The sequence below is a fragment of the Podarcis bocagei genome, assembly GCF_964188305.1.
Source record: "Podarcis bocagei genome assembly, chromosome: 4".
NCBI lineage: Eukaryota > Metazoa > Chordata > Lepidosauria > Squamata > Lacertidae > Podarcis > Podarcis bocagei.
Window position 1 is genome coordinate 48,464,746 of NC_138128.1, and position 15,734 is coordinate 48,480,479.

At 40.5% G+C, this 15,734-nt stretch overlaps 1 protein-coding gene across 1 annotated transcript in view; it reads left to right on the top strand.

The window, feature by feature from the left end:
* Positions 1 to 15,734, top strand: part of SORCS3 (sortilin related VPS10 domain containing receptor 3) — a 403,927-nt gene that overhangs the window by 345,927 nt on the left and 42,266 nt on the right. The window contains exons 15-18 of the mRNA XM_081191998.1: positions 6,987 to 7,104; positions 8,012 to 8,145; positions 10,382 to 10,495; positions 12,496 to 12,667. Of these exons, the coding sequence (XP_081048124.1) occupies positions 6,987 to 7,104; positions 8,012 to 8,145; positions 10,382 to 10,495; positions 12,496 to 12,667 (538 nt within the window). The remainder of the gene's footprint in view (positions 1 to 6,986; positions 7,105 to 8,011; positions 8,146 to 10,381; positions 10,496 to 12,495; positions 12,668 to 15,734) is intronic.

Here is a 15,734-nt window from a genome sequence, read left to right on the forward strand (position 1 = left end):
ATTTGGAGGACATGATTTCAAATATAGTGTCAGAGTTTGTTGCATTAGGGGCTGACTCACTCACTGTTTGTTCAGACTGGTTTTCAGTGGGGCTTGCCTGCCAAAATAAAGGTGCATGGGAGAGGGACCTGTGAGCTAGACCCATGCCTCTCTGGGACCCTTGTTTGTTGGTTATCAAGGCCACAGTCAGAGACAAGTTGTCAGAAAGTCTTAAATCTGCTGTTACTCGGGTCCCTGTTCAAAAATTCTATGCTGGATTGCAGATTCCACCTAACTGTTCAGATCTTCCCCTTGTGAAAGAGGCTGTTGGACTGTAAGATTTCTTCCACTTCCTGAGATTGCCTAGATCCCTTCATCTTCAACTGGTGATTAATGTAGGAAATGGCACCATAAATTACATTGTTAGGCCTTTCTTTGATAACACTGAACTTGAGAAGTTCGTGACTGATTATCACACCTGGGAGGCACTTATGGGACTACTGCAAAATGGTTCTGTTATTTCAGACTGAAAGATCACAGAGGTTGTTGAGATACAACCATTCACTGGTTCCCTGAGAGTACCCTAAATGTGCCAAAGGATTCCATCTTGAGGATGGTTATTAAATTTAGTAGTCACTTCAGAAAAACAGTACAAAATATTAAAATCAATATAACAATGCTAACAAGTGATCAGACGCAAAGGTTTGATTAGAGGTTAGAAGTTCCATAGCAATATGCTGATGCAGGGGTAAATCAACTCCTCCTACAAGCACTTGAAGACTGAAAAGGTGGCTTTTGTGACAATAAATTGGCAACATTGTAATAGCTGGTGCTGAACCTTCTCTGATCTTTCAGGATTGCAGCCTTGTGTTGTTATTGGATGAACATCTGTTCCAGGACAAAATGAATGTCTCAAAGGAAATAGTTTTTTCTTTTGTTGTTGTTTTGTCAAATGTAGCTACCAAATATAGCCTGATTTTCACCAAGTGTACCTGATTGTGAATCAGACCTGATGGAAATTACTAAAAAGCTCTTCAATAACTCACTTAAATTCAATGATCAACCCCTGTCCTCATTACCTTCTGGTATTTTATCACCAAGCATTGAATGACCAAGCAATCTATTTTCTTGCAAATTTCTGATTTATCACATTAATTTTCATGGATGCTTTCATTGATATTTTTTTTAATGTTGGGAACTATTTTGGGAGACTGTATATCTGCAATATAGTACAGTGGTACCTCGGGTTAAGAACTAAATTCATTCCGGGGGTCCGTTCTTAACCTGAAACTGTTCTTAACCTGAGGTACCACTTTAGCTAATGGGGCCCCCCACTGCCACCGCGCTGCTGGCGCGCGATTTCTGTTCTCATCCTGAGGTAAAGTTCTCAACCCGAGGTACTACTTCTGAGTTAGCAGAGTTTGCAACCTGAAGTGTTTGTAACCCGAGGTATTTGTAACCCGAGGTACCACTGTATATAAATGTTGATATACAATGTAGTGTATAATAATACATACATGTTTATCAAAGAATTCTTATCAAGCACCAACAGGTCTATCATATACTGATCTCAACTCTCCAAGAGTTAGTCCTTATTTAGCCAAATCAGCACCATCCTTGCACAAGAAGAAGATATCAGCAGGCTTGGAGGAGCTCCAGCTTTGGGGGAGACTTTTAAGTGTGGGACCCAAAGGACAGCCCAATGAAGACTGAACCTACCCAGAGAAAGAGAGGATGAGAAGATGTGTGTCATTCACTCATGCTTAGATTACAGTGAGCTTGCCACTGTCCCACACTACTCTGATTCCATTGTGCTGACACTTCCAATTTCACTGGCAGCTTCGGGGGGGGGATAGAACAAAATAGCAGGTGGCTTTTGGTCACATTTATGGATTCTGTGTTGAAGTTTGAAGAAGGAGGTTCCAGTCATTAGAATGACTCTGAGGAAGCAATATAGTTTTGTTCTAGCTTCCCCAAATAAGCAAAACCAACTCTACTTTACATTTTCCCCTGAAGGCAAAATATTTTGGTCTGTCTGTAGAAGATAAACCATTTCTCTAACAGTTAGGCACCTATAGTGCCTTTTTTAATTTGACCTCAAAAGCAGCTGAGGAGATTTTGGTGCCCGTGGCAGCAAACCCAAACGCTGCTCATCATGTAATAATAAACTAAATAAATGACAATTTGCTGCCATTTAATACGAGTCCAGAATCTGCCGTCTGAGCCAAAGCTGGCTTGCTCAGCCTAATGGCAAGGCACACCTGCCTGACCTGTGCAAAGATTAATGTAAGGCTAACAGAAATTATAATTAGACATGAATATTTTATTATTTATCGGGGTGAATTTTTAACAAATACATAAACTTTGAGTCTTTCTACACTGCAATGAAGAAAACAACTTAGAAATGCTGCATGCATTTTCTTTAAAATGTTTTGAGGAAGAAAACCAAACTCATTGTTTAACACTGACATTTTGACATGAAGTTGTCCCCTCAAGAAAACATCCTATATAAACCATCACAAATAGCTCTGTATGCCAGCACCTTGGTTGGTCTGTGATTAATTAACCTTTATTCTTTATTTCCTTTAAAATGAAGCCTTCTCAGCAGAGAAATTTAAATAAAAGGAAAGAAAGGGCACATCTCTATTAATGTTAGATTATGGCAGAAGATAACACAACATGCTAAATAATTCCCAACAAAGTCCTCTGGTCAGATTTATATTACATTTCTAAGTTACTGTATTTTAAAAATTAATGAAAGATTTAATTATGGCATTGTTGCCACTGACCTTTTTAAAACGACTTCCTCATAAATCGGCAGATGATTTGCAGTGTTTCTCCAGGTTTATGGTTTTCTTTGGGGGGGAAAGCTCACAAATTAATGGCATCCATCCTTGACTCATTTTTTATAAAAGGCTGAAAGTTTACACATTCTACTGAGGTGACTGAGACATTATTGCAATTTATTTGGGATGCTCATGGGGTTTAACCATTTATTTGAGGAATGTAAAGACTAGCAGCTCGTTGGGCTGTAAAATATTATTTTACCATCCAAAGTGGGGAATATTTGAAAGAAAGAAAGAACACATTCTGGAAGGTGACTTTGTCCAAATGCCATCTGGCTTCCATATTTATTGTTTCTCAATAGTTTCCAATCCAGTTCTGCTCAGCTGAGAAATCAAGTAGTGACTTTTCCTATTGACTTTCCAGACTACTGATTTGAAAACTTGGCTGTGTTCTTCCATCACTGACAGAACAGTACTTGCAAAGTTGGCACTGTAGTTCCTGGCCTAGCAGTCTATGGGCAGGATTCACCTAACAAATCCTGTTAGTGGAAGCTCTGCAAAAAGGTTTCCAGTTGTGCAATAGTTCTTTCTTGTTTCTCCTTCCCCCTTACACCCCCCACACCATAATTGGCACAGGGGTTGGTAGTCATTATAGCAGGAAGAAGGTGGTGAAAGAGAAGTCATTTCCATGCTCATCTTTCCATTTCAAGAAACCCCCAAACTTTGTACATCTAAGTGCAAATCCTGCAATGTAACTAAATTCTCAACTCAAAACATTTATAAAAAATTGTGTAATCCCAAATCAACATTGAAAAATTAATAAATAAACGATGGGCCCTTATTATAGGAAGCTGGCCTAGAACTTTTTCTGCAACTAGGGGGAAAATATCCTTTTGCAATTCCTGCTGCTTTAATTACATTTAGTATATTATTGTTTCTGTCTAAATTATAGTAATTAAATACACACATCTTCTTTGAAATCATTTAATTAAAGAGTAGCTAGTACTTTGTCATGTTTAGAATGCTAATGCATTTGCTTTCACTTGAACTTTTTTCTATAGTTCATCTCTGCGGGATTATCAGTCCCTCTCTTTTTAAATTTCCCCAAAATACGTGTGAGGGCTGCTGGGGTTTACTTGATGAATTTGATAGTGGAAAAATGAAAGCTGTGTCTTTCAGTGCTGGATTATCATCAGTGCTTAATGCCGATAGTGGGGTGTCTGGCTTTTCTGTAAGCTTGTGTTTAATATGCCATGGCCCAGAAAATGTTAGGCTCCCGCACTCCTGGATAGCTGATAAGTTAGTAAATGTGATGTACCAGATTGCTTTCACATCTGGCATAAAGCTATCAAAGAAACCAGTGGGACTGTATTGATGTGCACCAGCTGTGTGTGTGACCACTAAATGGAAACATGTACAAAGCATAAGATGCTAAATCAAGTGTGAACAAAGTTTTCAGCAAGGCTGTATGGTCGTATGTTATATAGCTTAAGCGGATAACAAGGAGAAAAGAGAAAAGTTCCATCAGCACACTATTTTCTCATTTTGTCAGCTTGAATGAATGGGTATAGCAGAAGGTGGAGTACCTTCAACCCCATCGTTCAGATTTACTGCACATATGCAGCTAGTAATTATGTAATTGTACAACGTACTGAGTGTGGTGGTCCTGGCATAACCATGCTACAATCAGCTGTGTTTCAATCAATGGCAGAGGTGAATTTGTTCCCGCCCTACCTCTTAGCTGAAGTAGACTCAATTGGAATTCCCTAAGGGGAAGGGAGAAGGACACCTGGGCCACAGGTGACCAATCACAGGGGTGCTGACCTTGGGATGCTCTGACTCTCATTTGCCCTCTTTCTACAATCAGCTGTGTTTCAATCAAATCTGTTTATGTTCTAGTGGAACTGTTCCTTTTCCCTTTTTCTTTCACATCATAAAGAAAACTGGTAGGTGATTCTATAGCTCTCCACCCAGGAAAAAAAGACAATTACAATAATCTGCTTTATTTTCTCAACCAACAGAGAAATATCACACAGCAAGGCTCTTTATTTGGGTACTCTCTGTTTGGCATAAATGTGGACATGGGTCATCAAAGCAGTGCTTTAACTTGGCTTCCTGATTTCTTCTCACCTGAGATTCTCAGGGTCCAGGAGAATAAGTTTGTTTCCACTGGTTAGTTATAACAGATTGAGTTGTTCCTCCAACTCCTCAACCCCTGGGAGAGATTGCCGGGCTTTGTTTATGTTTCTCGAAATGGCGACTAGTGTCTGTGTCCTCATCTGTTCTTGCAACCCACCCCTTTGAAATGGTGGCTCTTGCTGACTCTTCTGTGGCGAGAAAATAACTACCGGCATGATGACTAACAATCAGTTTCCAGATTGAAAACAAACCCCCCACAGCTAGACCAATGAACAAGGCCTTTTACCTTGATGCCTGGGGTTATTTAATTAAAAGATTTTTGTTGTAGCTTTGTTGTCCCATTATTTCAAAGACTTGAGCTCTTTTCAGGTCAGACTTTGAAAGCCACAATGCCATGCAAGTGCTTTTGGTAGTAATCCTATGCATATTTACTGGGAAGTAAGTTCTGAGAAGATAATCATAGGGTTGCATTTGCGTACCTTTGTGTACCAATTCTTACTCACTCCATTCACTTAATGCTGCACATTTTGTGAGGTTCAACTTTACAGCCAAAGCCGCCGTTTCAGGGGTCAAGAAAGAAATGTTAGTGAACCAACTTTATCTTGAAGGCTCTTGCACATTTTTCATACCTGCACACATGCATTGTTCCACATCTCCTGCTGCTACGGATGCCTTGTTTGTTTGTTTTTAAATTGAAGCAGCTTCTTCACTGCATTATCTCAAACTATCAGGGATACTGCAGCAAACTCCATGATGAACGTCAGGAGCATGGAAAATACTTTTAAATTACAGTAGGCATTATAAGCTAGTATTTGATTTTAGGATGGATTTGTATTCATTTAGGCTCTGTATGGTATACATACATACATACATACATACATACTCCAAATGTCAAGGACACCTTATGTACACACCAGCAAAGTCCTCTTTACCAAGCTTCCCCCAGCCCATATTTCTCTCTCTCTCTCTCTCTGCTACTTTTTCTCATGCTCTCTCCATTCTCTCTCAGGCTTGCCTTTATCTGCCCATTGCCTCCACTCCATCTAAGTACTCCTGTGTCACGTTCTTTGCTCAGAACCTTTTTTCACTCTTTTGTCCTCCTCCATCTCAATGCAATGCTGATTTGTTTTTATCTCCCCTTCCTCTCTTCATTTCAGCAATATTATCGCCACCCCCCCCAGCTTTCCTCTCTGTTGGATGCTTCTGCCGTGCTGTGCTTGGCTCAGAGCAGAATGAGAGCAGGAGGAAATCACACCCATGAGGCCAAATTTCACAACATTCTAAAGCATCCTGCAAAAGGATGCTAATGCTGCTCTAGCAGTCACACTCTATGGTTGATCCTCCGAGCTGACATATGCATCTTGACTGCTTGCTTACATGAATTCTCATGCCTTCGTGGTGGTGACTCAACTCTAGCAGGACTGTACAAAATCACCAATGGAAGGTACAGGAGAGGCCAGTGCTATCAAAAGCCATACTGAATGGGTTGCCTATTTCTGCCCTGTTAAAATGATGGGAAGCTGTGTGAGATTAATTGGGCCCAGTTATAAGACAGGGAATTGCATATGATCAAACTGTCTCTTGGAAATATACCAAATATACTATGTAGCTGGAGATTTTAAAGTAAGTTTTTTTTTTAAAGAAATAAAACAAAAAAGAAAATAAGAGCTGACATGAGAGTCTCAGATGGAACTCAACAACATCACAGTTCCTGGTGGCTGCCTTAGCCAAATCTTCAATCACCAGGGAAGGCTCTGTGTTTAAGTTACCTATGGATTTCATCTCATCTCCTTTTCTAGAGAGGGCAGTCAATGTAATAGCTTTGGATTAATATAATCATGCTTGGGATTGGATTGAATAACAATGGTCTCACCTCCACTGGGAAAGTCTCACTCATCTCTTTTTTCTAGTGGAGAGATGATAAGAACCAGGAAGTTTCCCTCTGGAATTCTAATTCTTGTTTCCACTTTTTAGATGGTTCATAGGAATGTTGTATAGAAGGAATATTTTCTAATGCCCCCCCTCTCTCTCCCTCCCTCCCTCCCTCCCTCCCTCTCCTTTCCCCCCACTATCAACCTACAGGATCTTTGGCCATATTAATCTCCGCTCTGAATGGCAGCTAGTAAAAGTAGATTACAAATCTTTCTTTAGCCGGAGATGCAACAAGGATGACTTTCAGACATGGCATCTGCACAACCAGGTACTACTACTATACCATCACAGCTTTCCTCATGCATCTTTCAAAAGAAATACTTGAACACGGGCAAAAAAGGAATCTAAGTCATTTGATTCAGTGCATCTGAAAGACGGATAGTAGGGAGGACTGAATAGGAAATACTTGACCCAAAAAGTTAGGGAAGAAACCAACCAGCAACTAGCTGCCAAAGGGAGAGTTTTCAAGTCATGGTACTGTTCAGGAAAGCAGAGGCAGGAGTGACAGAGAGTCAATAGCATCTGCATGAAAGCTTGGAGAAAGTGCCGTGGACACACAAATCAGAAATAACTAGGAAGTGAACAATTCTCCCCTTGCACAAATGACAATCACTATTTATGATGAACCACAGTGTGACTGTTATGACTTGATTAAATGGTGTGGTATCTGAGGAACTTGACTGTAATTATGGCAGAGGGATAAGAATGAATCTGAGTGAAGGATTGCTGTTAAAATAAGGAAGTGTGAGGCTGTTCAGGAAGCTGTTTCAGAAATCCATATCAGACCACCAAATCTGTTACCAGGGATTAACCAAGGTTCTGCAGAATGCCTGGAGGGAAGTGGGCATCTGAAAATATGCAGAGAAGATACACCTCCTCTTATTATGATTTGTAGTTTTATTTTTCCTGTTTAATTTTTGAAATTGCTATTAAGTTAGCAGGCTGCAAATAGACAATTTAGACAGTATTCTAGATTTCATTTGCTTTCAGAATTTGGAGGTTGTAGAAATAAAGGACCAAATGCAATATGGTGACTCATTCCCCAAGCTTTCAAGAAAGATTGGGAACTGGTGTCTCCTCTACAAATTACCGGTAACCACACCAGGGAGATATGTAGAGCTCTAACTCAACTCTCCGTTGTCTCTAACTTAACTCTCCATTGTTTTGCTTCAAAGGGTGAACCTTGTGTTATGGGAGAGAGGAAGATCTATAAGAAACGTAAAGCAGGGGCCTGGTGTGCACTGACTAGAGATTATTCAAGAACAGTTGTCTCAGAACCTTGCATATGTGCGGAATGGGACTTTGAATGGTAAGCCATGTTTTCTTTTACAGTGCTTTTCTTGCAACTCTTACTGTTACTTGTGTGTTAGGTTCCAAAGGTGATGAAAAATAATGCAACGTTAATCTTTGTTCATCGTATTAGCATAACAGCCCTAGGGATAGGGGAGGAATTTATTTTAAAAGGGCTTACACTTGGAATTTGGCCGTTCTGGTGCAATCAAGCTTTGACTGTATTGGATCCTCTCTTGATTCGAGCACCTATTTCCAAGCTGCTAATGCAAAGGAAGACAGTCTTAAGAATTTTGAAATTAAGATATTTCAGAATTCCGCATGCCTTGCCCTTAAAACCCCCCACCAAAAACAAAAATGCAAAAACGAAACAAGAACCAGTTACTGGCTTGCTGCAAAAAAAACCGATAAAAGTCCATAGAACCCAAATTAGGTACTTAGGATCTGGAAGGAATGTTTTCTCACAGAATTGAGTCCCATCTTCAAGTGGTATAAGAACCTCCTCTTCCTCTTTAGGATTCTGCTGTCAAAGAACTAAATTTGGTATTCTTATGTCACATAAAAGGTAATGGTAGCCATGTTGGCCCAGAAGAAAAACAAATCCATAATCCATATTAGGGCTGACTTTGTTAGGCTGCCCAAAATGTCACAGAATGCCACAGCCAAAAATATCAACAGGAAAATGTACATGTAATCATATAACAACAGAAAATAATCTAGACCTTTCCCCCTCTTTGTAGAAAAAAACACACCATGTAGTATTATTAGCATTCTTGCTTGAAGTTTCCTTCCATTAGTTTTTTATTTACCCTTGTCAAGGTCCCCACCCCCAAGCAAAACAGAGCAGCAGTTGGACGTGGTGATTTTTCTAGCATGCAAACCCTGGGGGAATTTCAAGCAGTGGGAAGGTGGGCAGCTTGTGTGTTTTTCATATACATTTACCAGAAGTTAATGAACGAGTCTGAGGCCTTGAGGGCATAGAGCAATGTTGTCTTTAATATTATTTAATATTAATGCAGTTTGTTCATTCTTTCAGGCAACGAATTGCTCCTCGCAAACATTTTTAATTACTGAGTCACTATGAGGATATAGATAGATAGATAGATAGATAGATAGATAGATAGATAGACAGACAGACAGACACACACACACACGGCTGGCCCACTGAGAATGATTAACTTTGAATTTTGAGACAAAAAAAATTAGGGAATCTCTGATCCGCTTTAAGTAATTTGGAATTGCTTGCCTTCAAAGAATAATGGGAACCAACCAGGGTAATTATGGGCTACTGCACTCTGTCCATTTACACACCTTTCTGAATCCTCTGGAGGCTTGAGAAGCTCATAAACAATAGTCAGTTATGTCAAATCCACTCTTATGACATAATGTCTGAATGCTGCACGAGGTACTCCAGGACCCCTGTTATTTCTGCCTGCCTTAAGAATGACATTTTCCGCAATGGGATGGCTATCATGAAATACTGCCATGACTTCATCCTTGTGTAATTGGATAATATATCTCTGTTGCTGAGCTTCATGGACCTGTTTTTTCATTCACTAAAGCAATATCTACGGTCATTTCACACAGTATCCTTTCTGTGTAGCTGTATGGGGGGGGAGGGACTTTAGTGTGAACCATCCTTGTATATGAAGATGGCAACAGCTAATTCTCTGCCAGCATGACCAGTGATCATGGATGAAGGGTGTTGTAGTCCAGCAGCATCCAGAGGGTCAAAGGTTCCCCAGTTCTCATCTACAGCTGGGTAGGACCTCCACTGGAAATTCTAGAGAACTGTTGATGATGGCCTCTTGGACTTTCTCTGAGGTGGTTTGGTGGCTGAATTTGAGGCTGGTGGGGAAGTGCAGGAGATGCAGATATGCTAATGAAAGTGGATGAGAGGTTTTCCAAAGTTGAAGCAACCTCCACCCTTTCTTTTGACATCTTAAGTTCTTCCCTTTCCTTGCACATTTGACATGTAGAACTGCCATTCACTTCCCCTCCCCTCTGTGTGATTTAAAGTATAGTTTTGGATTTGGCTGGGTATAAATCTTTACTGGTCCATGAACCTCCATACGTGCCCTTGGAAAGTCAATCTCTCTCAGCATAATGTATCTCATCGGGTTATTGTGGCAATACAATCCTATGTATGCAACCCTGAGCTCTTTGGAAGAAGGGTGAGATACAAATGTGATAAAAAAAACCTGTACTTATTCATGACAATCCATCTTAAGTGTCTTCTTGGTTTATTTCCTTAGTGACTATGGGTACGAAAGACACAGTAATAATCAATGTATCCCAGCATTCTGGTTCAGCCCATCTTCCCAACTGAAAGAATGCAGCCTTGGACAGAGCTACCTGAACAGCACTGGGTAAGTAGGCCCACAGCCTGTCACCACCTTGTAGGGCAGGGCTGGCCAATGTGGTGCCCTCCATATGTTTTGGATCGCAATTCCCATCATCCGCAACCACTGGCCATGCTGTCTATCTGAATCTGATGGACGTTGCCTTCCAACAAAAGCTGGGGGTCGTACATGTTGGCTACCTGTGTTGAGGTACCTGCTTTGCCATGTCTGGTTCATTTCCAGGGTAGGCTGCTGGCTGATGTTTGCAGCCTTGCATTTGTACACCACCAGCTTATTCTTCAGAAAGCCATTCATGTAAAAAAAAATGTCTGAGAAGAAATTCCCCAGGAGGCCCAAAGTTGTCTACTTTGGTGTCAAAATTAAACCCAAAATAGCAAAAAAAAAATTGTGGCACTTGTTCATTTTAATACATATGGAATAAAGCCACTGAGGTAGAAGCAGAATAGTGCTCACTTATCCCAATTCCTAAACCCCATACATCTGAGAGGTAGGCTTGAATAGAGCCTTGTGTGCATACGAGCTGAGTGTGCATAGGTTCTGTTCAAACCTTGCTTAAACTTTTAAAGAAAGAGACTCAGAGCTCTTTGAGACCTTATATTAAATGTTCATGTTTTGCTAATTCCAGCTCAGTTTGAAGTAGCATAATAACCTGAGGACAATTGGTTCTTCTGGATTAACACTGGGCCAAAGTATTCAGCCCATGCTTATTTGTTGGTTTCAGGGGTGAGGTGAAAGCTTCTCTCCACCCCAAAGACTTGAATAACCTTCAAGGACTCAGCAAATTCTATTACTTTTCTGGGGATTTAGCTTACCATTATTGACAAGAGTTTCGACTTTTTTTGCCAGAATAGGAACAACAACACTTTGCTTCCACTTCAACAGGCAGCATAGCGGTTCCTTCTAATTTTGAACAGAATGCCCCAAGGGGAATAATGTTGGAGTTGCTGAAGTGACAACAAAGCATTTTTATTCTGTGGGGTGGAGAGGAATGGGAAATCTCAGCTGGCTCATCAATAATGGTAATCTACTCTTCCACAAAAGAATATCAGAATTTGACAAGGCTGCCCTGGAAGTCGCTGAACATTTGTCTCCTTTTTTTGTTGGACAAACAGTCCTATTCAAGTGGGATTCCAGATAACCAAAATCAAATAAAAGAGTGTAACAGCATGCATATCTCTTCTTTGGAAGTACACTGATGTAAAGTCAATGGCATGTGTTAAATCAGAGTTGGGGAAATATGATGCTCCAGACCAATCTATCTAGCCAAGTGATTCTCAAACACGGGTCACCAGCTGTTGTTGGACTACAACTCCCATCATCCATAGCTAGCAGGAGCAGTTGTCAGGGATGACTCCTCCCAGGCCACACACCCCTCCCCATGGCACACCCTCTCTCTCCAGGCTCCACCCCTCACTGACCTTGCTTCACATTCTCCTTGAGTGCTTTTGCCTGGCTGTATTGCCAAACTGTGATAAAGCCTCTTTCTTGCCTGAATGGAGGGCAGAGAGTGGTGTGTGTGTGTGTGTGTAGATACTAGCCTATTGTATCTCATTATAATATATATTCCTTGTTCCACTCACCTTTTCCTCTGGTTGTGCCCACTACTGATATGTAGCCACAGAAGGTTGTCCAGAGAAATATGTGTCCCTTGAGCTGAAAAAAAATCTAAATTTGTGTCTAAATGGTTTCTTAACAAGGGAGTAAGGAACATTGAAAGAGATAGAAAACCAGTGAAAGGGAGAGTAATGATCTTTCCCAACCTATATTTTGCCTGTGTGCATTTCTACAGTTTAGTGTGGCATAGATCTGTCTTGGTGCTAACAACAAAAAGCTGAAATATAATGGATATTGAATGCTGCAGTTGATAAAAACTTTCAATTTCTTTACATTTCCTGTTAGCGAGCACAATGCATATGCTATCAAACGTTGGTCCCCCCCCCCCCGCCTTGTGAAATATGACATTTAAATAAACAACTCAACCCAACTCAAATTATCATATTTCACAGGTATCGGAGGATTGTTTCGAATAACTGTACGGATGGACTGCGGGAAAAGTATGCTGCCAAGCCTGGACAGTGCCCAGGCAAAGCTCCCCGAGGTCTGCATATCCTCACATCCAATGGCAAGTTGGTTGCGGAACAAGGGTTCAACACAACCTTCAGAATCCTCATGGAAGAGGTACCACTGCTAGGTTGATGATAATATAGGATTCCTTCCCCTTTTGCTGCTCCCAACCTTTACCCTCTTCGTCATGCATGATGAATTTTAAACATCACTGAAGGTGTGGTGGATGAAAGTCTGAGTTAAAATTATAAGACTTTTAGTAATCATTAACAGCATTTTCATTTTGTTACTTCCTAGAAACATTCTGGATTTTATAACTGATGACCCCGTAAACCTTTTTGTGGGGGTTGTATTGCAATGCTGTTCAAGACAAAAATGTTAACTATATAATATAAGCTCAGACTTTGCCTTCATGAACACCACAAAGGTAAAATGAAGCTCAAAGATGCCACCGTTTGAACTTCACTAAGGATAATTGGTAGCCTCCTTGTCTCTAGCCATAGGGCAAGCAAACAAAATAAAGGAAAAAGGGAGCCAAGAAGCTTTCAAGGCATCCTGCTTCACCATCCCAGGTTTCACAGCACAGCAGGGTGTTCATTCTCTTTTATTTTCTGGTTGAAAAAGGGCAAGTGCCCTCTTCTTTCTGGACCAGTCAGACATCAGAATGAGAGCTAATAGCGATGGGGTTAGGACTCCACTGACCTCTGTCTTGGCTTATACTGGGAGCCTCACTTCAGAGCTTTGAAACCACTGATTTAAGCCTATCAAATTGCTATGTTTTGTTTATTTTTAAGATCATTGATTTTGTTCCGGAGTTCCGTGTGTCTTGAAGATTCTAGATCTGCCTTTTAACAGCAGCTTAACTGCAATCCTGTACAGGTCTACTTAGAAGTAAGTCTGATTGAGATCTATATAGCTTACTTCCAGGTAAATAGGAGATCTGAAACTTTAGGATCCTAGGATTGCAGACTGTTTCTCTGAAGCCACCTAGCAATATTCGACCCAACTACACGTTTAGCTTCCTTTTATTTGAAATTCACCCCAAACCCTAATGGTTTATTATTATTATTATTATTGCTTGCCTTACTAAATATGTTCAGCCCATTTGTAGCCTGGCCTTCTTTCAAATGCAGCATACATAGAATTAGGAGCAGCCACCAACTTTTCCCTAAAGTGAAATTTCAGTATGAATTTAGAGGGTTTTGCTTGGACACAGTACTGAGGCAAAACTCCAATGGATGCCAAAGGCAGGGAGAGATCATTGTGTGATGCCTACCCAGGATTCATAGAATACATGGAAGCAGGTTGTTAACACAAGGTGTGCTTTGGGTATTATCTGTATTTCACCAGCACCCAGTGTCTTTTTTTGGGACTGCGGCTGGTGAAGAAGCTGTTCAGGCGGTGGACAAGGCTGATAAATCAGACTCAACTGTTGTCACTAATTTTTGCCTAAAGCAATATTTCAATGTGATTTTAGAGGTTCATGCTTGGGTAAAACATCTGAAGAATTTGAAGGGGAAGGGAAAAAAGAGTTCTGATACTCCTAGTGAAACTTGTCAGGGGAAGAGTATCTGCATACCCCACATGGTGTTTTTTCTATTACATTGAGACCTGCCAGTGTCAGGGAATTGCTCTGTGACTGAGTGTATTTCTAAGTTGTTATTTCTGAGACAGAGTAACACCGGAACCAGTGGTCAGGGATGATGGGAATTTTAACAGCATCCCTAAGTGCCTTTCGGCTTGGAGATCATGATTCTTCCCTTTCTTGTTGTACCAAGCTCATTAGAGAGCCTGAGCACATAAAGAACAGTACACACAAAGCATTTTGAGCATATTGTAGTGTCTTGTTTTTTGGTTTGTCTGTTTGCTGCTGTTTTGGAATAGACTTTTTAAAGTGTTTTATAAGAGCAAACACAATTGATTATTAGAGGTTGGCATGCAACAAAACTCTTCTGAACATAGTGATTTTATATTGATTTTGAGCCCGTCCAGCTGGCTTTATCTACTAGCAGTTTCAACTTTACAGGCTATCTGCACATTATGTTCAATGTGTTGCTTTCACTTGCTTATCTGTTTTATAGCATCCTTCTTGGGTCGGGAAAGAATCAGGACTGGGAATGTGCATGCAGGAAGTCACATATCCTTCCATGTTACAGACCCAGTGAACATTGCTGTCCATCTCCAAAGCTGCTATTTGCCCCAGGAATAAAGCTGCTCTTTGTGGCCACAGTACTCTTCCAACCCTGCCTAAGTGCACATTTTGACGTTTTCATGAATTCATCTCATATCACGTTAATTACAGGTGCCATTGACAACGCCAGTGATAGCAGATGCAGCTAACAATAACAGCAGCAGATGCGAATCCTTATGCTAGCAATACCAGGTGCATAATCACATATACTAATAGACTAAGAAGTCTATATCCAGGAATGATTATTTAGGAATAATCATTTATATCCCCAAATAGGGATGAACAAATCTGCCAATTTCAGCTCTCTCTGTTTCTCATTTTTCCAGACATAAATTCATTTCTCCATATTTTCGCAGCAATCGTCATGAAAATTTGTCAGCAGTTTAGTCCATTTTTTCCTAGTACTATGCATATTTTATATGCAGTTTTAAATAATATACACACTATTGCAAACAATGTTCCCTACCATAATGCATTTTTCTCCACGTTAGTTGAAGAACTGCATCCTAAAATTCAGCAAAGTGCAAATTTAGAAAAACAGCTGTGTTTCAGTTCATGTAGCTGTGAATTAGGCAGTTTCTCATTAAAATCCAAATGAAATTGGACCCCCTTCCCCCCATGGATCTTTGAAAATATCACTTGTATAGACATATCCTCAAATTATCCAGAGAAAGGCATCTTGTTGTGGGTAATTCGAGTGAGAATGCTGAAATAACAAAGTTGTCCCACATCCAGAAGATGTAGTCAGGGTTTTTGTTTTTGGCAGGGAGGGTAAATGGGCGAAGCTATGCAACCAGTTGGTCAAATATTCTAACAAGCTCTTACTGTACTGTCCCCATCACCTCAGGATGGCATCCACCTGGATTTCTGAGATGCCTTATAAGTAACTTACTTTCTCACCACCATTCATCAGTTGTCAAGCACACCCAATTTGCAGACTTGTGAGCTTTAAGACGCACCATTATCACATTTCCATTTGATCATTTTACA